Genomic DNA, 24,448 nt, shown 5'->3' on the forward strand with positions numbered 1-24,448 from the left:
TGACATCTAGGCGTCGCGGGTGGAATCGCCTCGATTCTGCCTGCGATCCCAAATCTCCGCAAATCATGGGATGCTATTGTGATCCCCATCACTTTTTTTTTTTTTTTCGTTAACAAGGTCTTTATTGTAAAAAAAAAAAACAATTTGGAGAAAATCCATTTGGAGAATATAATGAGAATAGAGCTGGGTGAGCACAAAAAAAAGAATGAGCAGATACAACAATCAGTCATTTTGATGGGAGAACTGTCGAATGCCGCAAAGGTGTAAGACAGACCCGGGTGATATTCTATAGAGTCCATGACCAGCAGCAGCCACAGCACCACTCACAGTAAGAGGGGAAACCACATACCAAATATTGTGTAGTCTATATGCACGTCTCCGGGGCCTGAACCCATCTGTCCCAGATCTTGTTGTACTTGGATGGGCAGCCCCTGTGGGTATATACCAGTTTTTTGTAGGGTAGGGTTGTATTGACCTCTCGGAGCCAGTCCCGGAATGAAGGAGGAGTATCCCTCATCCAGCGTCTAGCAATACATTTTCTGGCGAGAAACAGCGTCTCATGTAAAAACAGGATGGTGTATTTATTTGTACTGACATCAGGGGGTATCCCTAATAAGCAGAATTTCGGGGCCAGTGTCAAAGGGGAACCCATGGTGTCATGAAGAAACCTAACCACCTGTCCCCAGAAGCCCTGGTAGAGGGTGCCTTGTTCCTGCCGACACATGGGACACTGCCCGGACACCTCTCTACGGTACTTTGCCGTCATCATTGGTGTCCGGTAGGCCCGGTGAAGGATGAACAATTGAGTCAGTCGATCCGAAAGTTTCGGAGAGACCAGTTTACAATTGTCTAGAGCGTCTTCCCATTCCTCATCGTCTATGGTCCCAACATCTCCCTCCCATTTAGTTTTAACAGCATAGGCCAAGACTGTAGAAGCCGGTAAAAGAAGTGCGTTATACATATGAGAAATGAGTTGTTTAGATTCAGAACCCATCACCACCTCCAAGACCGAGATCGGGGCCAGGTCGGGCACAGGTCGGGGGAATTGAGCGGAGAAAGCGTGCCTAATCTGCAGGTATCGGAAAAACATATGGTTGGGAAGGTCATACTGGCTTTTCAGGGCGTCAAAGAACTTAAGGGTGCCATTAGTGAGTATATGAGCAAGGTAGCTGATTCCATACTGGACCCATACATGTGCATCTGGGATGGAGGCATATTCGGGGGGGCTAGCATTGTGCCACAATGGCGTTTGTGCATGAAGCGAGGGAACGTCGAATTTAGCGGACACCACGTCCCAGACACGCCTAGATCCCCATCACTTTTATGTGCATCCCAATTGCGGTGCAATTTTGCCGCGATTGTCACCCGACAAATCACGGTAAAATCACGCAAACAGAATCGCAGTATGCCTAGTGCCAAAAAGAACTTCTTTTGGGCGACAGTCGTACCACAATTCTGTTTGCATGATTTTATTGTGATTCGTCAGGTGACAATCGTGGCAAAATCGTGCCACAATCAGGGTGCCATTAAAAGTGATGGGGATCACAAGGGCAACCAGCGATTTGGGATTGCAGGCAGAATGGCGGCGATTACGCCTGTGATTCGGGATGCCTAGCTATGAAAGGAGCCTTACAGATTACAGTGCCCCTTATCACAAAGCCCCTTTATACATTACAGTGCCCCTTATTACAAAGCCCCTTTATACATTACAGTGCCCGTTATCACAAAGCCCCTTTATACATTACAGTGCCCCTTATCACAAAGCCCCTTTATACATTACAGTACCCCTTATCACAAAGCCCCTTTATACATTACAGTGCCCCTTATCACAAAGCCCCTTTATACATTACAGTGCCCCTTATCACAAAGCCCCTTTATACATTACAGTGCCCCTTATCACAAAGCCCCTTTATACATTACAGCGCCCCTTATCACAAAGCCCCTTTATACATTACAGTGCCCCTTATAACAAAGCCCCTTTATACATTACAGTACCACTTATCACAAAGCCCCTTTATACATTACAGTGCCCCTTTATACATTACAGTGCCCCTTATCACAAAGCCCCTTTATACATTACAGTGCCCCTTATCACAAAGCCCCTTTATACATTACAGTACCCCTTATCACAAAGCCCCTTTATACATTACAGTGCCCCTTATCACAAAGCCCCTTTATACATTACAGTGCCCCTTATCACAAAGCCCCTTTATACATTACAGTGCCCCTTATCACAAAGCCCCTTTATACATTACAGTGCCCCTTATCACAAAGCCCCTTTATACATTACAGTACCCCTTATCACAAAGCCCCTTTATACATTACAGTGCCCCTTATCACAAAGCCCCTTTATACATTACAGTACCCCTTATCACAAAGCCCCTTTATACATTACAGTGCCCCTTATCACAAAGCCCCTTTATACATTACAGTGCCCCTTATCACAAAGCCCCTTTATACATTACAGTGCCCCTTATCACAAAGCCCCTTTATACATTACAGTGCCCCTTATCACAAAGCCCCTTTATACATTACAGTGCCCCTTATCAAAGTGCACTAAACTGACAAAAACTGTTATTCAAAGTGTGACAGCGCTGAAAATTGGCCTGGGCAGGAGGGGGGGTAAAAGTGCCTGGTACTGATGTGGTTATAACAGAAGAGACCCTAGTGGTCTCTTCTGTAATAAATGTCCCCCCTGCCTGCCAGCGATAATGTGATTTGAGGATTTGAGTCACGCATGCGCAGCTCGCATAACATTTAGAGAATGCTCTGTGTGTTACGGCTATGTCACCCCCGTGCACATGTGCAGGAGTGACGTCACTGCAGCCTGTCCTTTCAAGCGGTCAAAGGTTGAGAACCCAGAAAAAAGACTGGGATAAGAGAGATGTGCCAAGGACCAAGGGGTGCCATGAAGGACTCAGTTTGCAGGTACGTTTGTCATAATGTGCTAGTATGCAGTGCATACTAGCACATTATGACAAACCAGCAGGGGGATCAGAGTTTTTATTTTTTTAAATGACTTTACTACTGCTTTAGGCCTGGTTCACATGTATGCAGATTGGCAGCCCACATTTGCACAGGCACAGCAGCCAATTCATTTAAATGGGCTGTCATACCTGCGTTTCCTGCAGAAAAAAGGTGCATGCATCATTAATTTATAAAATGTAGTGGCTATGAAATCGCTGCTTTTGCGCCATGCGACTTACCTGTGGTTCCTGTATATGCAAATGCACTGTTTATGTGTGGCCCACGCATCTAAAAATGCAGCATGTTTGCTGGTGCAGGAACTGTAGGGAAGTCGCATGGTCCAAATGCAATGATTTCAAGGCCACTGCATTTTTAAAATGATGCATGCACTTTTTTACTGCAGGAAACGCAGGCATGGCAGCCCATTCAAATGAATGGGCTTCTGTGCCTGTGCAAACCCGCATACATGTCAACCAGGCCTAAAATAATCCTATCAAGCAGTGAAATAGCCAGGATCAGGGAACCTGACAGGTAAATCACGAACAGGGCTGTGCTGATGCAAAACTGTGCTGGATGGAGGGCGGGAGCACAGGAGCTGATTTAGTTACCTTTGAAAGTTAACCAGCAAAGTTAACATTAGTGTGTGTGTCAGTGGCGGCTGGTGCTCAAAATTTTTGGGGGGGCGCAAAAAGAAAAATGTAATAGGTATTGCTTCGCGTCAAAAAACGCAGTAAAAAAATTGCGTGACTTTGAAGTCATGGTACAGGCATGGCACAGGTGATGGTATAGGCATGGCATAGGTGATGGTATAGGCATGGCATAGGTGATGGTACAGGCATGGCACAGGTGATGGTACAGGCATGGCACAGGTGATGGTACAGGCATGGCACAGGTGATGGTATAGGCATGGCACAGATATGGTACAGGAGATGGTATATGCCCCCTTTCCATGCAGAGACCAGTGTACATGCCCCCTTCAATGCAGAGTTCAGCGTGCGTGCCCCCTTCAATGCAATGAACATTGTGCTGTGCCCCCTTCAATGCAATAAACACTGTGCTATGCCCCCTTCAATGCAATAAACACTGTGCTGTGCCCCCACAATGCAGAGTTCAGCGTGCATGCCCCTTTCAATGCAACTGTGCTGTGCCCCCTTCAATGCAATGAACACTGTGCTGTGCCCCAACAATGCAGAGTTCAGTGTGCATGCCCCCTTCAATGCAACACTGTGCTGTGCCCCCTTCAATGCAATGAACATTGTGCTGTGCCCCCTTCAATGCAATAAACACTGTGCTATGCCCCCTTCAATGCAATAAACACTGTGCTGTGCCCCCACAATGCAGAGTTCAGCGTGCATGCCCCTTTCAATGCAACTGTGCTGTGCCCCCTTCAATGCAATGAACACTGTGCTGTGCCCCAACAATGCAGAGTTCAGCGTGCATGCCCCCTTCAATGCAACACTGTGCTGTGCCCCCTTCAATGCAATAAACACTGTGCTGTGCCCCCTTCAATGCAATAAACACTGTGCTGTGCCCCCTTCAATGCAATAAACACTGTGCTGTGCCCCCTTCAATGCAATAAACACTGTGCTGTGCCCCCTTCAATGCAATGAACTCTGTGCTGTGCCCCAACAATGCAGAGTTCAGCGTGCATGCCCCCTTCAATGCAACTGTGCTGTGCCCCCTTCAATGCAATAAACACTGTGCAGAGTTCAGCGTGCGTGCCCCCTTCAATGCAACTGTTCCGTGCCCCCATCAATGCAGAGTTCAGCATGTGAGCCCCTTTCAATGCAGAGCGCCACAGCATTGTCCCCAATCACTGCAGAGCGCCACAGCATTGTCCCCAATCACTGCAGAGCGCCACAGCATTGTCCCCAATCACTGCAGAGCGCCACAGCATTGTCCCCAATGATTGCAGAGCGCCACAGCATTGTCCCCAATGATTGCAGAGCGCCACAGCATTGTCCCCCAATGATTGCAGAGCGCCACAGCATTGTCCCCCAATGATTGCAGAGCGCCAGCATTGTCCCCCAATGATTGCAGAGCGCCACAGCTTTGTCCCCCAATGATTGCAGAGCGCCACAGCATTGTCCCCAATGATTGCAGAGCGCCACAGCTTTGTCCCCAATGATTGCAGAGCGCCACAGCATTGTCCCCCAATGATTGCAGAGCGCCACAGCATTGTCCCCAATGATTGCAGAGCGCCACAGCATTGTCCCCAATGATTGCAGAGCGCCACAGCATTGTCCCCCAATGATTGCAGAGCGCCACAGCATTGTCCCCCAATGATTGCAGAGCGCCAGCATTGTCCCCCAATGATTGCAGAGTGCCCACAGCATTGTCCCCAATGATTGCAGAGTGCCACAGCATTGTACCCCAATGATTGCAGAGCGCCACAGCATTGTCCCCCAATGATTACAGAGCGCCAGCATTGTACCCCAATGATTGCAGAGTGTCAGCATTGTCCCCCAATGATTGCAGAGTGCCAGCATTGTCCCCCAATGATTGCAGAGTGTCAGCATTGTACCCCAATGATTGCAGAGCGCCAGCATTGTCCCCCAATGATTGCAGAGTGTCAGCGTGCGTGCTCCGTTCAAACTTACCTGGCGGCGGCGCGGCTCAGCTTCTTCCTCCTCTTCTGCGGCGTGTCCTTCTCCCTCGTCGTCTCGGCAGCGGGAACCGGCGGGCGGCCTCTCCTCTTCTCCGAGCGGCGGTGACGGTGAGTGATTGACGCACGCACCGGCACCGCCCCCATTGCGACGTCAGCGATATCCTGGATGATGATTGGTCCAGGCTGTAGACTGGACCAATCACAGCCAGGATATCAGAAAGTGGGGGTGTCCAACCGCAAAGACTTGCGCCCAGGATACCCCCCTACCTCCCCAGAAGGCAGCCAATCGGCGCCTCTTCTGGGAGGTAACCCCACCCCCCCCCCAGCCACTAGTTCCTTGGGTTCAGGCCGGCGAACCCAATTTTTTTTTTGAACAACTTTATTTGTTCGTTTTGTTTTTTTTTTTTTTTTTTTTTTTTTTTTAGGGGTGGGGGGGCGGCGCCCTGGCGCCCCCTATGCACGGGCCGCCACTGGTGTGTGTGTGTTTGTGTGGGGCAGAGGACACTACTACGTGTGTGTGTTTTGGGTCTGAGGACACTACTGTGTGTGTGTGTGGGGGGGGGGGGGGCAGAAGACTCTATGTGTGTGTGGAGGGGAGGGCACTACTGTGTGTGGGGGGTGCAGAGGACACTATGTGTGTGTGGAGGGGGGGGGACACTATGTGTGAGGGGAGGAGATGGAGAGCAGAGAACACTACTGTGTGTGTGTGTGGGGGGGGGGGTCTGCGGGCACTACTGTGTGTGTGTGGGGGGGGGGGGGGTCTGGGGACAATACTGTGTGTGTGGGGGGGGGGGTCTGAGGACACTACTGTGTATGTGTGTGTGTGGGGGGGGGGGGGGTTTAGAGGACACTATGTGTGAGGGGAGGAGGGGGAGAGCAGAGAACACTACTGTGTGTGTGTGGGGGGGGGGGTCTGAGGACACTACTGTGTGTGCGGGGGGGGGAAGCAGAGGACACTATGTGTGAGGGGAGGAGGGGGAGAGCAGAGAACACTGTGTGTGTGAGGGGTCTGAGGACACTACTGTGGGTGCGTGGGGGGGGGGTCTGAGGACACTACTGTGTGTGTGGTGGGGGGGGAGAGGACACTACTGTGTGTGTTGGGGGGGTCTGGGAACACTACTGTGTGTGTGTGTGTGTGGGGGGGGGGGGTCTGAGGAGGACACTACTGTGTGTGTGTGTAGGGGTGGGCAGAGGACACTATGTGTGAGGGGAGGAGGGAGAGAGCAGAGAACACTACTGCGTGTGTGTGTGGGGGGGGGGGGGGTCTGATGACACTACTGTGTGTGGGGGGGGGGAGCAGAGGACACTATGTGTGAGGGGAGGAGGGGGAGAGCAGAGAACACTGTGTGTGTGAGGGGTCTGAGGACACTACTGTGGGTGTGTGTGTGGGGGGGGGGGTCTGAGGACACTCCTGTGTGTGTGGTGGGGGGGAGAGGACACTACTGTGTGTGTTGGGGGGGGGGGGTCTGGGGACACTACTGTGTGTGTGTGTGGGGGGGGTCTGAGGACACTACTGTGTGTGTGGTGGGGGGAAGAGGACACTACTGTGTGTGTTTGGGGGGGGGGGGGTCTGAGGACACTACTGTGTGTGTGTGGGGGGGGGGGTCTGAGGACACTACTGTGTGTGGTGGGAGAGGACACTACTGTGCTTGTGTGTGTGTGTGTGGGGGGGGGGGGGGGTCTGAGGACACTGCTCTGTGTGTGTGTGGGGGGGGGGTCTGAGGACACTGCTGTGTGTGTGTGGGGGGGGGGGCAGAGGACACTATGTGTGTGTGGAGGGGGGGAGACACACTGTGTGTGGGGGGGGGGGGTGCAGAGGACACTATGTGTGGGTGGAGGGGGGGGAGGACACTACTGTGTGTGTGGGGGGGGGGTATTGGACACTACGTGTGAGGGGAGGAGATGGAGAGCAAGAGAACACTACTGTGTGTTGGGGGGGGGGTCTGAGGCCCCGACTGTGTGTGTGTGTGTGTGTGTGTGTGGGGGGGGGGGGGAGGACACTACTGTGTGTGTGTGGGGGAGGGAGGGGTCTGGGGACACTACTGTGCGTGTGTGGGGGGGGGGGGTCTGGGGACACTACTGTATGTGTGTGGGGGGGTCTGGGGACACTACTGTGTGTGTGGGAGGGGGGTCTGAGGACACTACTGTGTATGTGTGTCTGTGTGTGTGAGGGGGGGGGGGTCTGAGGATACTAGCTTGTGTGTGTGGGGGCAGGTCTGAGGACACTACTGTATGTGTGTGTGTGTGTGTGTTTGGGGGGGGGGGGCAGAGGACACTACTGTGTGTGGGGAGGGGGCGGGGTCTGAGGACACTACTGTGTGTGCGTGTGTGGGGGGGACAGAGGACACTATGTGTGAGGGGAGGAGGGGGAGAGAAGATATCAGCACATGCTGTGTGCTCTCTAATGAACACAGCCAGGTCAGGTAACTACATAATATGGGGAGCCAGGGGAGGAGAAAGACCTACCTGATCCTAGGCAGCTCACCATCCGTGGTTTCCTGGGCTCACACCTGTGCTGTTGGCTGCCACAGCACTCTGACATCGGCTACACTACACTATCCTACCCTGAGGCCTCCGATGTTAGGCAGCATGCATAGCAGGGGACGGGGTCAGAGCTTCAGTGGAGCTCACAGCCCCGCCTGCTCCTCCTTCCTTGAGAATTTTTTTTATCAAAGCACGCTGATGCCGAGTGGATGGACTGTCACTTGCAGCGCCGATGGGTCTCCTGATTTACGGGCATCGCAGGCTTTAGGGGCAGTTTCTTTGGGCCCCAAAACAGTGACAGGGCCCTGGGCAGCTGCCCCATTTGCCCTGCGTTAAAGACGGCCCTGCATACATATATTTACTGTGTGTGTGTGTGTGTGTGTGTGTATATATATATATATATATATGTGTGTGTGTGTGTGTGTGTGTGTGTGGCAAGGCTGCTGCTTCACCCTGCCACTGAAGTAAAGATAGTTTTAAAGATTCCTGCTTGATTATCCTCTTCAGGGTTCTAAACTTGGCACCCCCTTTACTTTCACTGCCTGTTTTTGCTGACTCCCGTCCTCTGACTCTATCCACTGGAGTGGTCCCCTTCCTGGGCAGACCCCTGGCAAGCTTCCTGGTACTCACAGACACTGTTTTTCCCATGGTTGCTCTGCCTTCACCTCCACCAGTCAGCATTCCTTGACCTCCGAATTCAGCACCACACTCCTGGTCCACAAGGCCGACTGCCTGTGACCATCATCCTCAGCAAACAGAAGGAGAGACAGTCGTTACCCTCCTTCTGGGACCTGGCTTCCTGCCATAAGACCTCCTGCCTCATGTGCTCCTGGCTTTTATACCCTATCCCATGATGCACCACATTCTGTGCCAAACCCATGGGACGGTATCTAAGCCTGTGTGTGTCATTGGCTGGGTTTCCTCCACTGTCCAACGTATCTCTCCATTGGATGCAGTGGGGACACTCCCTCAGCCCAAATGAATCACACATGGAACACATGAGCAGGCCTAACTAATGATCAGGCTCCCCTGATAAGCAGAAGGAGCTACTAGGCTTTACCTACCTAGCACCTACCTAGGAGGGTGCTACAACTATATATATATATATATATATATATATATATATATCATATTCATCTCTTGACATATACTGTGGCAGTTACATAATGTTACATTGTTTGTGCGCCATCTTCTTGCAGTCCTTTTTTAACATGATTTTATTATTTTTATTTTATAGCTTTGTGACCAAATGGAGGATTGTGATAGGAGGTCACCAACTATCACAGCTTGGCAAGGGTGTGCAGATAAGACAAGTCGAAACGTACACCCTGCATAAAAGATATAATGGGCAATTAAAGATCAATGATGTTGCCCTCATACAGCTCAACTCACCCGTAGTATACAACGACTTCGTTCAGCCAGCCTGTTTACCCAGCAGAACCATGGACATCTCCAGCATGACCACATGCTACATAACTGGTTGGGGACTAATGTCTGAGAAAGGTAAGTTTTGTGTGCACTCATGAACTCCTTAACCTCCTTAGCGGTATTCCCTAGTGTGGCTCGGGGTGAAATTTCAGTGCCATTAGCGGTAACCCCGAGCCACACTCGGGGTTCCGCCAGGGAGCATAGCTGGATCCTGGTAGAGGGTACTTACCTTGTCCCCGGGATCCCGCGATGTGTTTCCCCGCAGCATAAGGCGGCGGGATCTTCCGCCCGATGCCGTGAGCCCCGGCTTCCATCTCCTGCGACGTGACACTCGCAGGGGGGTGGAACAGGCGGCAAATTTGAAAAGTAAAACACACAAACACACTGATATATTGTAATCCTATTGGATTACATTACAAAATAAAATAAATTGACATTAGTTTGCCCCCCAGTGCCATCTCCTGCAGTTTTACTGTATTTTATATATATATATATATATATATATATATATATATACTTTAACTTATTTATAGTTATTTATTATATTATAATTTATGATTTTGTGTTTCAAACTTTATCATACCCGAGATGTTATAAAGAAGAACGCACAGTAAAAAAAAAATCATATATAAATAGTTGGCTTGGGCTGCTCGTCCTTAAGAATTACTAGCAAAATAATGGTACTGCTTTCAGCACCTAAAATCGGAAACAATCAACCTGCCAGGGAGGTTAATGAACCTGTCCTGGTATTATCCTTGCAAAGCAAACATAACAATGTAAAAGAAGGCACAAAAGAGAGCTGTTCTGGGTTCCTACATTTCCTCTCGAGTGCAAATAAGTATTTCAGCTCCATCTCTAGAATATTGTCTTATATTAGCTATTATATAGGCCAAAAAAGCCTGCTAAAGCTCCAAATTTAAAGCTGATGACTGCCAGTTGGGGCACCGAGGAGAACACTTAGGGCTCTTTCACACGGAGCGGACCGCATTGCGATCCACTCCGGCACTTTTTTTTTTTTTTTTTCACGGAGCGGATGACACTTGTGTCATCCGCTCCGTATGTCCGCATATCATCCCATCCATTTGCGGATGATATACGGACATAATGTATGTCTATGGGCATTGCGGATGTCAGCGGATGACACCGCTGACAACCAATTTTGCATCCGTTCCGTTTTTTAAACGGAACAAAAATAGGGTTCTGTTCCGTTCCAAAAAACGGAACAGAACTAAAAGGAAGAAAATCGGATGTCAGCAGATGGTCATCGCCCGTGTGAAAGGGCCCTTAGGAAAAAAGAAAATCTATACATAGGCACTTTCTGGTATCTGCTTTTTGTTAGGCTCCTTTTACACGGCCGCTCCGTGTGAAAGGTCCGCTGCGGGACTTTTTTTTTTTTTTTTCCACGGAGCGGATGACATTTGTGTCATCCGCTCCGTGTGCCCGCATATCATCCCATCCGTTTGCAGATGATATGCGGACCTAATGTAAGTATATGGCACTGCGGATGTCAGCGCATGACACCGCTGACATCCGATTTTCCTTCCTTTCCGTTTTTTACACGGATGGAAAAATGGGGTTCTGTTCCGTTCCAAAAAACGGAACAGAACTGAAAGGAGGAAAATCGGATGTCAGCGGATGGTATTCCGCTGACATCCGCAGTGCCATTCACTTACATTGATGTCCGCAAATCATCCGCAAAAAAATAGGATGATTTGCGGACACACGGAAAGCAGCGGAGCGGCCGTGTGAAAGGACCCTTATGCTGGCATTGCAAGGTTTATACAATGTGCGTTACAGTACTTCACTTCTCTTATCTTGCATATGGCTGTATAGTGTGCATATTTATATTATTTTTATTGTTTTCTTTACAGCTGACAAAACAGCGGATATACTACAGGAGGCCAAAGTGTCAAGGATTGACCGTGAAACCTGTAACAGCGCAGGCTGGTACAAAGACCGCATCTCTGAACAACACCTGTGCGCTGGATATCAAAAGGGAGGAATTGACTCCTGCCAAGTAAGTTCTAAAATAATATATACATTTTTTCAAACAATGCCTGTTTTATACATAGGAACATTATATACATTCATATTATTTTCCATGGTTGGATATACTATACAAATGCATATAGTCTCCTTGCAATACATAGATTTTAGAAAGAAGTAGCTTATAGGTGTAGAAAAGGCTAAATTAAAATAGAGCAATGTGCTTAAAGGAAGCATTTAATGAGAAAAGGATATAGACTTCTGTTGTCCTTTCCTGAAAATGATGCTACTTTTATGCTCATGCACTGGCATTAACCACTTCAGCCCCGGAAGGTGGACCAGGCCATTTTTTTGCGATTCTGCACTTTGCTTTAAAGTGTTGCTTTAACTGACAATTGCACGGTCGTGCGACGCCATACCCAAATACAATTGATGTATTTTCTTTCCCACAAATAGAGCTTTCTTTTGGTGGTATTTGATCACCTCTGCATTTTTTCATTATCGCGCTATAAACAAAAAGAGTGTCAATTTTGAAAGCACACCAATATTTTCTACTTTCTGCTATAAAACGTTCCCAATAAAAAAAAAAATTTGATTTTTTTATATTTTTTTATCAGTTTAGGCTAATTTTTATTCTGCTACATTTTTTTGGTAAAAGAAATCCCAAAAAGCATATAATAATTGGTTTGCGCAAAAGTTATCGCATCTAAAAAATAGAGCAAAGATGTCATTTTTTTTTATTTTTTTTTTTTAATATTTTTTACTAGTAATGGCCGCGATCTGCGATTTTTAGCGGGACTGTGACATTGCGGCGGACAGATCGGACCCCTAACTGAAATCTTTGACACTTTTGGTGGGACCAGTGACATTACTACAGTAATCAGTGCTAAAAATATGCACTGTTACTGTAATAATGACATTGGTAGGGAAGGGGTTAACACTGGGGATGATCAAAGTGATGTGTGTTCCCTATATGTGCTTTCTAACTGTTTTGGGGATTTAACAGAGGCAGAGAGAGATCAGTGGTTCAGTTTAGCTGAATCAAACTATCTTTCCCTGGCTCTCTGACAGGAGAGCTGTCTTGCATCGTTTACATACAAGACGGCTCTCCTGTCCGTATTGCCGAAGATTGCGGGTGGCGGCGGCGATCGAGCCCGCTCCTTCCGCGGTCTGCCTCCCGCTGTGTCTAATCACAGTGGGAGCGCGGCTCCGGCTGCGCGCATGCATCGCCAAAACTGCTTGTACATAATTGTGATTATGCGCAGCTGAGCTGCCCTGCTGCAGTAAATCTGCGTGGGGCGGTCGGCAAGTGGTTAATACCTTTTGAATCACTGACTTGAAATAATTATGGAGATAAGCATTTCTAAATTCTTGCCAATTTTAAGTTACTATATGCTTCTGGGGCTGTGACTCAGAATTTGAAGTAGCCACATTCAGGTAACCAGCATTTTCAGAAGAATTTTGTTCATAGCACCCCTTATATTTCCAAAGTTAGATACTATTTAATTGTCCTTCAGTTATCTGCTTGACCACTAAAGGCTTTTTGAACTTGATGCATAAGGAGTTACACATGCCAAAGAGAATAACTAACATAGAAATACTCAGGCTTCTTTTGTTGCCCCTTCTTGCCCCCACTGTGCTGCAAAAAGAACCTCTCCTTTTATTCAGCTTTGACACTTCTAGCAGGCTCTGTGTCCTACAGACTCGCAGCTGCTCTCCCCTGCTCTGATGTGAGCCAATGTCCTAGCAGCAGCCAGTGGAAGCCACAGGCCATGTGCATAGTTGCCAACACTCACGGATTTCCCGGGACATTGGGAAACTGACTGATGTCCCGGGGAGTCTTTGTCCTGCTTTTGTTTCGGGGAGAATCTCAAAAAATAAACAATTATTAGCCCCGAGTCCCAAGGGCTGGGGTTGGCCGGGAACTCGGGGCTACATACTTCAGCAATATAACATTTATCATGCATCCAGTGATTGGTGGGCAAGTCAGGGGCGGCCACACTGAGAGTGAGTGGAGCTGTCAAAATGAAGCGCTGATGTCAGGGTGGGCAGGGCCGATATGTGGGGCTCCACCCCTCTGTCCAGTTCATAGACAAACAGTCGCTAGCTGGGGAGGAAGGTGGCAGGGGGCTGGACCAGTTGTAACTACTGTATGTGCATCCACAGTGGTGTATAATACACCTAAATTATACACCGCTGTGGGTGCACATACAAAAGTTACAATTGGTCCCACCCCCTGCCACCTTCCTCCCCGGCCAGCACTGTATACACACCGCCGCTGCCAGCTATTTGTCTATGCACAGAACAAAGAGGCGGAGCCCCGCATATCAGCCCCGCTCATTCCCGACATCAGTGCTTTAATTTGACAGCTCCAATCACTCTCATTGCAGCTGCCCCCTGCTGCATGTTCTGCTCTGCTGCACTCATTTATGTTCCATCTGATGCCGCCATTCTTCCCTCGGCTCCTGTATGCTGCTAATCAAGATTTTAAGCTTAGTGTGAAATTTTTAACTAATTGGTGTCTTTGCAATTTAACTAATTCCTGAACCTTGCACCATGTACAACACTTTCCTGAACCTTTTACCCTGTACAACACTTTCCTGAACCTTTTACCCTTAGTCTCTGACCCCATCTCTTGTAGTACGTCCACGGTCTATGACCATCTCTTGCATTATGTCCGCAGTCTCTGACCATCTCTTGTATTATGTCCTCTCTCCCTCCTTCTCTCTCCCCTCCCTCCCTCTCTCTCTCTCTCCCCCTCCTCCTCTCCCTCTCTTACTCCCTCTCCCCCTCTTACTCCCTCTCTCTCTCTCCCTCTTCCCCCCCCTCTCTCCCTCATCCACCTCTCCCCCCTCATTGCCTCTTCCTTTCTCTCTCACTCTCTTTCCCTCCATCCCTCTTTCATTTCAAACACTATTTAACCACACTCCACACCCATTTTTAACTGCGGTGCGCTACGCACATTACATTTTTCTACTACATCTAGACCACGCCTGCAAATTAATGCCCCACCCCCTAATTTAAAAAAATTCTCTGCCTACAGGCAAAAAAAAGTGTCCCTATAAATTTTTTGAGAATGTTGCCAACTATGCATGTGCTCTGACAGTCTTTGCAGTATCTTGTATGACATAAGAGCCGGGAAGAATTCTCTGGAATACTCAGTGAATTGTAGCACATTGAACACATTTACTTGAGTTCCCCTCAAAAGATTTTATGGGGCCTCTGCTCAGATTCTGGTACTTGCTATTTTATGTGAATATTATAGACTAATATTATTTTCTTCTAATTACAGGGAGACAGTGGAGGACCACTCATGTGTTTGGATAAAACAACTTCAAAGTACTTTGTAGTTGGTGTCACGAGCTGGGGTTCTGGTTGTGCCCGCAAACAACGGCCGGGTGTCTATGCCAGTACCCAGCATTTTTTGAAGTGGATTTCTGCTAAAGTAAGTTGTTGCCCTGCTCAGCAGAAAATGCAACCTACATTAGGCGCCACTTCCAATTTAGTTCCAATTTAGATAACATAAAAGGTGAATGGTCTATTCAGACCAAATACAGCACTTGCTGTGATGTAAATTAATGGGTAGCAATATCCATTCCAATTCTTAAGATAAATGTGCATAGATAAACAGCAGGTATGTCATGAATTGGTAACAATAAAAATATATATATACGTGGATCATCAAAATTCCCAATAAATAATTAAAACAGTGTCATAAAGTGCATAAGTGACTGGTTATATAAATAATAAAATTAAGAAATAAATAAATCACAATCAACAATAAAATTAGATAAATGAACAGTCCAGAGTAAATGGTGACTTTTGTGCTCAAAAAGGTATAATGTCCTTAGTGAAAGTTGTTCTGTCTCAGCATCGATTGTACCTGTGACCTTCTTGTAGACCCCCATTCTGTAAGTGTGTGCAGCAGGTTGAATGATGGCTTTAACAGATAGTTTACTCAATGAATAAAGACTCCAGAGGTGTTCTCCAATGCTTCTTTATGCTTCAAGTTAGCAAAGGCATAAACATAGAGGCTTTTCCATAGGTAAATTTCCAATGAAGTTACTCAGCTTCCACACTCTGCAGTCTCCTCATAACAACTACACAAAATGGGAGTTACAGCAGGAAATGGAGGAGTGGGAGCAACCATCTAGCCAGAAACAGCAGGGGTGCAAGGAAGATACCAATAACATAGCATAACATAACATGTAAAAACAACTGCTAGACAGTTAAAGCTGCGTGGCAGCACACTCCCCGCTTGGTATCGTGAGATACCACTACACAATTATTTTCCATAAACATACAATTAACATTGCATACAGTAGAATGCTATGTAGCCCTCTCCTCTACGCTAACTATGCTAGAGATCTAAGTGACTCCTTCACATAACACTGAATCAGAATTTTTGGAAGCAGGCATAATTAGGACTGTCTCAGTGACTGGTCTCAGGAAGGTTTTTGGGCTCCCGTCCTTTACAATCCTGACTTCCACACTTCGGACCTTTCCATCATCACTAGCAATGGCCTTTGTAATAACTCCAACTGGCCACTGGATCCGGTGAGTTTTCTTGTCTTTTAGAAGAACCAGGTCCCCTTCCTTTAAGTTAGGCTTCTGGGTTTGCCACTTTTTACGTCCTTGGAGAAGTGTGAGGTATTCCCTCCTCCATCTGTCCCAGAAACAATCTGCAAGGTATTGAGCGTATCTCCATTGACGTTTTTATATGTCCTTTTCATCAAAGATGATTTTTGGCGCTGGGATCTGTCCAATTTTCCGGCTCAATAATGCAGCTGGAGTTAAAACAGTCGGACATTCTGGGTCTGTGGATACAGCGGTCAACCGTCTTGAGTTGATTATTGCTGCAAGGAATGTGGTAAGTACTTCATGGGTAAGACGTGAAGAACTCACATCAAGCAACATAGAATCCAGTATGTGCCTTGCCATCCCAATCATACGTTCCCATGCTCCGCCCATGTGTGAAGCGTGTGGTGGGTTGAATTTCCACTGGTTTGCAGTGGCGGAGAAGGTGGCCCTTGGAGGTGGTTCTGTCTGAGAAGCTCGCTCCCGGAGGGGTTTGTTAATGCTCTGGGACGCTCTCTCGCTATAATTGAACTGGTTGGTAAGTTTTCTCTCCTTCTTGTTCCTGGATGGTATTTCCTCACCTTCTGTCCATTCTTCACTAGCCTGAGCGTCAGACTTCCCATCTGTATCTTTGTCTCCCGGCTCTGTGGAGTCATTGGTCTGAGTCTCTTCAATGACTCCCAACTTCGCCCCCTGTCGCCGCGCTTCATCAGAGTCTCTGTGTGACATGTTTCCATCCAGGGAGAAGTGTACGGCCAGCTGGTCCACGATGCTAATGGGTTTGTAGGCCCGTTCCTTAAAACTGTAGCTCACAATGTTCTGGGGGGGCATGAGGGTTGTTTGCAGTCAGGATACGAGTGAATTCCTCCTTAAGTTCAGCGTCGCTGAGTTCCAGCTGATCCGGAGGCTTAACCAGAGTCTTGGCCTGCATCCATTCATCAGCTCCATCCCCCATATCTGTGGAGTCATCTTCATCCTCCAAATTTCTTCTTGAGCAGATGTTGGAACTCAATGCTACAACTTCAGGCCGGATTTCCGGATCAGTATCTGGATCCTCCAGGTGGAAATCGATATCTTCTTCTGAGTTTGTAGAAGACTGGTCCATTAAAAACTTGGGTCCTGAAAACCAAATGGTTTGTGTGAGGACAACTGCTGGCACTAAAATCTTCTGCATGAATGCTAGAAAGTGCTCTCTCTTCTCAGGTTTGTTACGGAGAGTTTTCTTAAGTGCAGCAAATCTGGTTAAAGCTTGTTCTCGATTGTTAGGGAGAGTAAGCCTTGGTACTCGGAAGGGTAATGGAGCTACCCAACTGTTGGAATTGTCCTTGAAGAACTCTTCATCCATAATCTTGATGAACTCCTTGTCTTCGACTGAAGGGGCAATCTTGTTGTCATCACGAGTAGTCTGGTACACTGAATCACCAAAGTCCTTTTGAGAAGTGAGCTTGCAGTTAATACTTTGAAGTGCTTGATATGGAACTTCATTTTTGAAATCAAGTCTTTCCTTCACATAATAGTGCAATGGACATTTCATCAATCGACAGGTAACAATAGTTTTGTAGGAAGCTACATCCAAGAGCTTGTGAGATTGGTCTAAGCAGACTTCTCCTATTATCACCCATCCAAGATCAAGTTTCTGGGCCTGAGGAGCATCATCTGGACCGTTACATAACTCTCTTATTTTATGAACTCTAGGAATGTCTCTCCCTAGTAGAATCAAAATCTTAACATGGGGGCGTGGCTAGGTCATGGCGGTGTGAAGACGTGTCTTCAAGGTGCTCCCGCTCTCTAGCCTCCCTGATCTGCTTTTATTACTCCCTTACCGGCTGTCATGAGCTCTTACAAGCGGAGGAAGACTAAATCAACTAAACCTGCTCCCCGGGTGACTTCCTCGGCTCCGATCCGTCCGTTTTTTCAAGGATCTCCTACCCCGGTGCTCCGGACACTTGCACTGAGCCCACGTGGGGACTTTAGTCCGGTCGCTACCTCCTCTTCTCCTCTGGTGCTTTCCACCCCGGCTCCCCTGCCTTCCATGGCCTCCCCGACTCCTCTTCCGTTGTCCCAGTCCTCCCTTACTGGGGAACCAGGGGAAGAGCGAGACATCTGGGCATTACTGCGCTCCCTCCCCACTAAAGTGGACATGGAGGCCCTGGTGGCTCAGGTCACTGAACAGCACCGGAGGGACTTCCAGGCTCTGACGGGAGAGGTGACCCATGTGAAGGAGCGGGTGGCGTCTGGGGAGTCCGCTATCAGTGATCTGCAGACTCGGGTGACCCAACTGGAGCGGACTCAGGCGGCCCATACTGACATCCTTGCGGAACACCAGCTCGCTATGGAGGACATTGAAAATCGGAGCCGTCAGAATAATCTGCGGCTCCGTGGCCTACCCGAAGCCACGGGTCACGAGGATTTGGCGGAGACGGTCCGAGCCATACTTACCAAGATACTGCCGCCGGATCCCCCGGTGGTGTTGGAGTTCGACCGGATTCATCTTGCCCTGGGTCCCAAGTCGCAGGATGCTGATAGGCCCAGAGACGTGATCTGCTGCCTCCACCGTTACTCGGTCAAGGAGCAAGTGCTGAGGGCTGCCTGGACGGCGGGCCCCGTAGACTTTGATGGAGCTGCGATCCATGTTTTCCCGGATGTCTCGAGGGGTACTCTGACCCGTAGGGCTATGCTAAAGCCCCTCCTGGAGCGTCTCCGTGGTCAAGATGCTACATACAGATGGGGCTTCCCCCTTCATTTGGTGGTTCGTAGGAACAGATCGTCGTTCGTCCTCCGTAGACACTCTGACCTCCAGGCTCTGTTCTGGTTTGCGGACTTGACTCCTATGGCGATCCCGGACTGGTTGGCGAGGCTTCCGGACCGGGATGCTCGGTCCCCTGGCGGCGGGCCATCGCGGTCAAAATCTTAACATCCTTGTTAAGTGGTGGAATGTAGTTAGCAATGTGACTCAAATGAGGGTGATGACATGCAACCTCTGGTGTGGGGATTTCTTCTCTGTTGTTCGGTAGCTGATCACATTCGATTAGAGTTGGAAGAGGAAACTCTGTGTCCTCATATTCTGATGCAACCATGAAGCCATGGGCTCTTCTTCCAGAAGTATTGACCTTTCCTGCACATGTCTGCAAGGTATAGGACCAGGTCTCCCCTTAAATGTTGAATAGGTCAAAGAATTCTGTACTGGCCAATGAGCGATTGCTCTGATCATCGAGTATGGCATACATTTTTATGGATTTTTGTGGACATCCTTCAGGAAAAACCCTTACAAGACATATCTTGCTACAAGACTTGCTATGAAGCCCTTCTCCACATACCTCTGTACACCTTGTGGTTACGGGGTTGGCATATTGCTCAGTTCTTTCCCCGCCATCATCTGATGTAGTCTTGGGGTTGCTGCCGGGTGAAGGTTTCCTTTTGAACAGGTCTGAATGAAGAGCGTCCACATGTTTGGCACTGTTACAGAGAGAACATCTGATGGCGATCTTACAGTCTCTAGCTAAATGATCGGAGGATGCACAACACTTAAAACAGATATTATGCTCTTTGAGAAATGACTTGCGTTCTTCAATAGGCTTGTCCTTAAATGCACGACATTTGGAGAGAGAGTGTGGCGCATTATGAATAGGACACTGTTGATTAAGATTGCTTGCTTTGATGTCTGTAGCTAAGACGTTGGATGCTATCGCGGTCTTCCTCACGGCAATAGGATGCCTTAAATCCTTTAATTTACTGTTGGTGGCAATACCCCTTGAAGTACTTAAAGGAATGGTGGTTGTATCTGGATAGAAGAAGCTTGGGTCATTCTTGGATCTTGCAACCTTCCGCACGAACTCTGCGAAATAAGAAAAGGGAGGGAAGGAAACATGATGTTCATACTTATACTTTGATCCTACACTAGTCCACTTTCCCTAAAGATAACTAGGCAACTTTGCTACAATAGGATTTACGCCCTGAGCAGTGTCTAAATAGCTAAGACCTGGTAAACTAGGATCTAACTTAGCAATTTCAAGTTCATGAAGGAGGTCCCCTAACTCTCTAAGCTTATGATTGTCCTTAACATAGATTTTAGGAAAGTCGTTTAGTCTCTGGAATAAAGCAGATTCAATGACTTCGGGGCTCCCATAGTCTTGTTCTAGACGTTCCCAGGCAGCATCAAGGCCTGCTTTAAAATTATAAATGTAGACAGATTTAAGTCTCTTTACTTGTTCTGAAGATTGACGCCCCAACCACTTTATTAGTAAGTCAAGTTCTGCTTGAGGATCAATGTCCAAGTTCTTGGTTACCGCCTTAAATGTAGATCTCCAACTCCTGTAGTTCTCTGGGCGGTCATCAAATCTAGACAGTCCAGTTGTAATCAACTCTCGTCGAATCATATACTTGCTGAACTCTGCAATGTCAGTGCTTTCAGTTTTTATAGCCACAGGGGGTACTGATGGTGCGCCGTCTTGGACCATGGTTGGTATATGATGTTGGCTGGTAGGTAAAGAGGAAGGTGTTGCAGATGGGTTTAATCAAGGTAAGGGTCTGTCGTCTGAAGGTCTCTGAGCATTTGAAGTTAAAGAGAGCTGTATCAAAGGGGGTATAGAGTTCATTCTGTAGTCTTCTGCTGTGCCCTTGTAATCTATGCACGTAGGGTTGTGGTGGCACATGAGCTGCGTAGGTTGATTCACTTGATTTTGTGACGTGCGGTAGTTGTGGAGGGTCTCTGTTAGTAGGTGTGTCTAGTTGACCAGCTTTCTTTGGCGACACATTGTCTTCTGATCTACTTGCTGGATGATTATGAGAAGAATCTCCAACTGTAGGTGGGACTGTATTGTCGTGGTTCTGAGTTAAGACAAACTGTAGGGTCCTTTCAACAGGGTCTTGACAAGCAGCCAAGCTGGTACAAGCTGCTCCTTCTTCCAATAGGGCTTGTTCCAAGACAGATAACTCTGCTAACACTACTTCCTTTTCTCTATTCTTCTGAAGAATTTCTAGCTGAGCCTCTGTTTCTGCTTGTATTCGTTTAGCTTCTGCCTTGAAGGCTGCTTCTTTTTCAGAGCAGGCGGCTTGAACCTGGGCTACTGCAACCTTTTGGCGAGCTTTGAGTATTTGGTCGCTCAGTATTGACCTTATAGAGCAGGACCGCAATGACTTAGAAGAAGATTTATGATATGAGCGGGCAGACCTAGAAGATTTTCCTGAGTGTCTGGAAGAAGCAGAGTTACAGGATGTAGTTTCATGTAGCTGTGCCAATCTACCTTCTATCTGTGCCTTTGCTTCAAGATATGTGCTATGCCTCTGCTGGTCATTAGAAGTAAAGTCCTTTAATTCCAATGCAGCTTCCTCTATGTTGGAATGTGACAATAGGGAATAGTACTTCTCAGAAAGTCTTTTATAATTCTCAAATGCCTTCTTAACCCTTGAGAGAGCAGTGTTCAATTGCTCAGAATTGTTGCTAGTTTCATTAGTGGCTGTTATACAACTTAAAGTCTTTTCCCATAATGCAGTCAGGTTACTAGATGTTTCTTCCTTACTTGCTTCATAAACCTCCCTTGCCTTCAAAGATGGATGAGGGGCTCTGACAGGACGAGGAGAGTGAAGTAAGGAGTCTGCTTTATCTTGACTAAATGCGGGTAATTTTGTGAGATCTCTGTCAGACATAATAAGTACTGTAGTTTTGGTGTCTTGTTAGAAATCTGCCAGAGCTCAGCTCTGTAAGTAGTGACTTCTGTTAGTAAGCAAGCTGGGCTGAGGTATTTGTTGTTACAATAGTTGGCTAGTGCTGAAAACTAGTTCAGACTGGATAGCTCATCTCAGAAGGCTGTAATAGTAATGAAGCATTCAGTAGGTGTCTGGTTTCATATGCAGAGTAATGCTTCTGGTGACACACAGGCAAGTGTGGTACTCACGTTTCTGAAGCTGCAGATATACCCATGTGATGGATTCTTCTGGAAATTTACTTCAAGTACTTCATGGAAATTTACTTTCTGAAGCTGTATACTACCATGGAAATTTACTTCAAGTACTTATTGGAAATTTACTTTCTGAAGCTGTGACTCATGGAAATTTACTTCAAGTACTTCTTGGAAATTTACTATCTGAAGCTGTATATTCTTGGAAATTTACTCCAAGTACTTCATGGAAATTTACTGTTCTGTCTCAGCATTGATTGTACCTGTGACCTTCTTGTAGACCCCCAGTCTGTAAGTGTGTGCAGCAGGTTGAATGATGGCTTTAACAGATAGTTTACTCAATGAATAAAGACTCCAGAGGTGTTCTCCAATGCTTCTTTATGCTTCAAGTTAGCAAAGGCATAAACATAGAGGCTTTTCCATAGGTAAATTTCCAATGAAGTTACTCAGCTTCCACACTCTGCAGTCTCCTCATAACAACTACACAAAATGGGAGTTACAGCAGGAAATGGAGGAGTGGGAGCAACCATCTAGCCAGAAACATAACATAACATGTAAAAACAACTGCTAGACAGTTAAAGCTGCGTGGCAGCACAAAAATGAATCTTCAAAATTCAAGGTGCACGTGCTCAGGCTTGATTGACTATGTCTCAGCAATTTCTGGTCCCAAGTGAATTAATAAGTTGGGTCACTTACCAGATGTAGTGGGTCCTAAATGCCATATGGCACTAAGACCATTCGAGCTTAAAAGCCCCCTGGGCTAGATGGGTTCCCTCTAAGTGTGGTCCTATGGGCTGGTAACGGCTCCTTAGGCTTTCTTGGTGGATTCTTCATTGACTTGTATCTCCAGCCAGCAGTGAGAGAAGGTCTCAAAATCTCAGCTGTTTTACCATTGTAGACCTGTTGTTGCCGATGGGCTTTTCTCCAAATTCAGAAAAGATCTTATTTCCGGCCAAGTGAAAGTTTCCTCGCACTTTGTAGGATGTATTCTAAAGGTACGTATTTTTTTACGTGTACTTTTTTAACACCAGTCTTGCCTTTTGTTGTGAATCAGCTCCTGATGGGAGTATTCTAGGATTGGTGCTGCTGCTGCTGCTGCTTCAATCTGATCCCAGCTCTGCCTGAGATGTTCCCACTGGCGCGTGGAATATACTCTGTATATTTTTTTACAAATTAGATAACATGCCTTCATCTCAACAAGTCTTCACAGCAAGTCGATCTACGATGGACAGCTCTTACACGAGGAAGATACTGAAGAGGTTTAAACTTGGAGTCTAGAGCACAAGCCAGGGGACCCAGAGGAGATGGATTGGGGGCAGGGCCGGTGCAAAGATTTTTGCCCCCCCCCCCCCATAAGAGCTGTGAGCAGTGTACGGGGGAGAGCAGTGGGCAGTATACAGGGAGGGGTAAAAAAGTGTGCATTATACAGGGGGAGAGCAGTTAGCAGTATACTGGGTAGAGCAGTGGGCCGTATAAGGTCCGGAGCAGTTAGCAGTATACAGGGGGGAGCAGTTAGCAGTATATGGGGGGGCAGCGAGCAGTATACGGAGAGAGAGCAGTTGCCAGTATACGGGGGGGAGAGCAGTGGGCAGTATACGAGGGGGGGACATTGAGCAGTATACAGGGGGGGAGCAGTGGGCAGTATACAGTGGGGGGGAGCAGTATACAGGGGTAGTACAGGGGGGGAGCAGTGGGCAGTATATGGGGGCAGTATACAGTGGGGGGAGCAGTTAGCAGTACACAGGGGGGGGTACAGTGAGTAGTGGGCAGTATACAGTGGGCGGGAGCAGTTATCAGTATATGGGGGGGCAGCGAGCAGTATACAGGGGGAGAGTAGTGGGCAGTGTGTAGTATATGGAAGGGAGCAGTATACAAGGGGGGCTTCAGTAAATAATATACAGTGGGCAGTACATGTGGGCAGTATACAGTGGAGGAGCAGTAAGCAGTATACAGGAGGGAGCAGTCATCAGTATAAGGGGGGCTACAGTAAGCAGTTTACAGGGGGAGAGTAGCGGGCAGTATATAGTGGGGGGGGGGCAGTAAGCAATAAACAGCCGAGCAGTTTACAGGGGGGAGGGGAGGGAGCTGAAGAATTGATGATGGAGGAAATTGCTGCAGAAGTTACTTACCATATGGGTGGAGGTAAAGCCTCCCAGGGTCACCATATATGCTCCTCCTCTGAGAGTCCTCTACCATTTTCAGCATGGGCAACTATCTGTGCTGGAATCATCCCTGGAAGAAGCTGCGTTGGAACGCAGCGTAACGCGTAGGATAGCCAAACCGGAAGTGACGTATCGGCAAAGGAATGTTTGTTATGTGAGAAACAAGACACAATGAAATGTGAGTGTTACTCTTATCTTTTTTAATAAAATTTATGGGACGTACTTCACCATGTTTGGACCAATTTGATTTCTTGGAGATAAAAAGGACCGCATATACCCCCTGGAGTAGAGCTGTCTGTATAAAGGAAATATAATCGAGGATTCAGAATGGTACATAT

General features: G+C 47.5%; 1 protein-coding gene across 1 annotated transcript; it reads left to right on the forward strand.

The window, feature by feature from the left end:
- Nucleotides 1–9,398: 9,398 nt before the first annotated feature.
- LOC309552545 (acrosin-like) lies at nt 9,399–14,990 on the forward strand (the record flags this gene model as incomplete). Its single annotated transcript, XM_082253500.1, has 3 exons — nt 9,399–9,562; nt 11,359–11,504; nt 14,766–14,990. Exons 1-3 carry the CDS (start codon nt 9,502–9,504, stop codon nt 14,988–14,990), a joined length of 432 nt encoding a protein of 143 aa, XP_082109626.1. The 5' UTR covers nt 9,399–9,501.
- Nucleotides 14,991–24,448: the final 9,458 nt, after the last annotated feature.

The sequence above is a fragment of the Pelophylax lessonae genome (assembly GCF_965119305.1).
Source record: "Pelophylax lessonae genome assembly, chromosome: 4".
NCBI lineage: Eukaryota > Metazoa > Chordata > Amphibia > Anura > Ranidae > Pelophylax > Pelophylax lessonae.